The sequence below is a fragment of the Piliocolobus tephrosceles genome, unplaced genomic scaffold (genome assembly GCF_002776525.5).
Source record: "Piliocolobus tephrosceles isolate RC106 unplaced genomic scaffold, ASM277652v3 unscaffolded_4420, whole genome shotgun sequence".
Classification (NCBI taxonomy): Eukaryota; Metazoa; Chordata; class Mammalia; order Primates; family Cercopithecidae; genus Piliocolobus; species Piliocolobus tephrosceles.
The window spans coordinates 1-2,262 of record NW_022328977.1 but is presented as its reverse complement, the minus strand read 5'-3'; the positions used below and the strand labels follow the sequence as shown (position 1 = coordinate 2,262).

The 2,262-nt window shown below is 50.8% G+C and overlaps 1 protein-coding gene across 1 annotated transcript; it reads right to left on the bottom strand.

The window, feature by feature from the left end:
* Positions 1 to 342: 342 nt before the first annotated feature.
* Positions 343 to 903, bottom strand: LOC111532241 (double homeobox protein 4C-like). The gene has a single exon (XM_023199443.2). The coding sequence runs from the start codon at positions 841 to 843 to the stop codon at positions 343 to 345; it is 501 nt and encodes a 166-aa protein (XP_023055211.1). The 5' UTR covers positions 844 to 903.
* Positions 904 to 2,262: the final 1,359 nt, after the last annotated feature.

Here is a 2,262-nt window from a genome sequence, read left to right as displayed (position 1 = left end):
TACAAACAACTGATCTTTTACAAAGTCAACAAAAACATACACTGGAGGAATGACGTCCTATTCAACAAAGTGTGCTGGAAAAATTATATTGCCGTATGCGGAAGGATGGAATGAGATCCCTATGTCCCACTATATACAAAAATCAACTCGATATGGATTAAAAGACTAAAATGTAAGACCTGAAACTATAACAATGCTAGAAGAAACTCTCAGATAAACTCTTCTGGACATTAACTGGACAAAGAATTTATGACTAAGATCTCAAAAGCAGATGTAACAATAACACAAATAGACAAAAGGAACTCAATGAAACTAAAAAGCTCCTGAAAATGAGTTTTTTACTTAACACAGTGAACACCCGCCTGTATGCGCGGGTGCCCTGCCACCCTGGCCTGGGTGCCTGGCCCTCCGGTTCTGAAACCAAATCTGAATCCGGGACTCCAGGAGGCCCGTCTCTCTGGCCAGTTCTTCCCTGGTGGCGATGCCCGGAAAGCGATCCTGCTGGAAGGCTTGCAGGAGCAGAGCGGTCTGGGACCCGGTGACGGCGGTTCGCTTTCGCCTGCCTTCCTGCGGGCCGCGTTTCCCCGGCCAGGGCCGAGATTCCCGCCGGTGCTGCCTCAGCTGGCGTAATCTCTCGTTCTGAAACCAAATCTGGACCCCGGGCTCCGGAATGCCGACGGCCTGGGCCAGCTCTTCCCTGGTGGTGATGCCCGGGTACGGGTTCCGCTCAAAGCAGGCTCGCAGGGCCTCCCTTTGGCTCGGGGTCCAAACGAGTCTCCTTCGCCGTCCTCGTCCTCGGGCTTCCGCCGGGAGGGCGCCGTCGGCAGGTGTCGGGAGAGCCATCGCGGGGAGACCTGGCCAGAATTTCGCGGACAGACACGGGCAGAGAGAGGCCGGCGGGCTCCCGTGCCCCTCAGTCTGCCTGTGCACCGCGCGCAGGTCCAGCCAGGAGGCGGGCCCAGCCGGCCAGCGGCCCTTATAAAGGCCCACAGGCTCCACCCCTTCAGGAACGCGGAAGGAACCCTGGGTCAGCCAGCCCTCGGAAGCCGGGAGCCACAGGGCCCAGGGCACTGTGGCCTGGGTATGGGTGGGGCCGGAGAAGCCCCGGAAGGGGGGAGTGGGTTGGGGGGTGAGTTAGGGTTCTGGATAGGGTTCAAGTTAGGGTTCGGGATAGGGTTCAAGTTAGGGTTCGGGTTCGGATTAGGGTTCGGGTTCAGGTTCGGGATTCGGGTCAGGGTCCGGGATTCAGGTCAGGGTCCGGCCTTCAGGTCAGGGTCCGGCGTTCCGGTCAGGGTCAGGGTCCGGGGTGGGGGTTAGGGTTAGGTTTAGGGTTAGGGGTTAGGGTTAGGGTTAGGTTAGGGTTAGGTTAGGGTTAGGTTAGGGTTAGGTTAGGGTTCAGGTTCGGGCTGGGCTAGGGTTAGGGTTGAGGTTGGGGTTAGGTTGATGTTAGGGTTAGAGGTAAGGATTAGGGTTACGGTTAGAGTTGGGGTTAGAATTGAGGTTAGGGTTTAGGGTTAGGGTTGGGGTTGAGGTTAGGGGTAGGGGTAGGGTATAGTGTTAAAGTTAGCATTGGGGAATGGTTTTTGGTAGGGGTTAGGTTTAAGGGTTAGTGGTTTCGGTTACAGGTTAAGGTTATGGCTGACGCTAGGCTTGGAGTTGGGGTTGTGTTTCTGATTTGGTCGGTGTGGGGTTAAGGGTTAGATTTACGGATTTGGGATTTGGGTTAAGCTTGACGTTAGGAGTAACACCACATGCCCTGGGTGACCCAGGCAGTGAGTCACTGACAGCGCTCCTCTCAGTGTTTTAGTTACTGTAGTGCTGTAGTATAGTTTGAAGTCAGGTAATGTGATGCCTCAAGCTTTGTTCTTTTTGCTTAGGATTGCCTTGGCTACTAGATTCTTTCTTGGTTCTATATGAATTATTAAATAGCTTTTCAAGTTCTATGAAGCATGTCATTGGTAGTTTAATAGAAATAGCTTTGCGCAGTATGGCCATTTAAATGATAGTAGTTATTTCTATCCATTAACATGGAATAATTTTTCATTTGTTTATGTCCTCTCTGACTTCTTTGAGCAGTGTTTTGTAATTTTCAATGTAGAGATCTTTCAGTTCCATGATTAGCTTGTATTCCTAGGTATTTTATTCTTTTTGTGGAAATTGTGAATAAAATTGCCTTTCCAATTTGGCTCTCAGTTTCGCTTTTCCTGGTGTATAGGAATGCTAGCAAATTTTGTATATTGATTTTTTTATCCTGAAACTTTG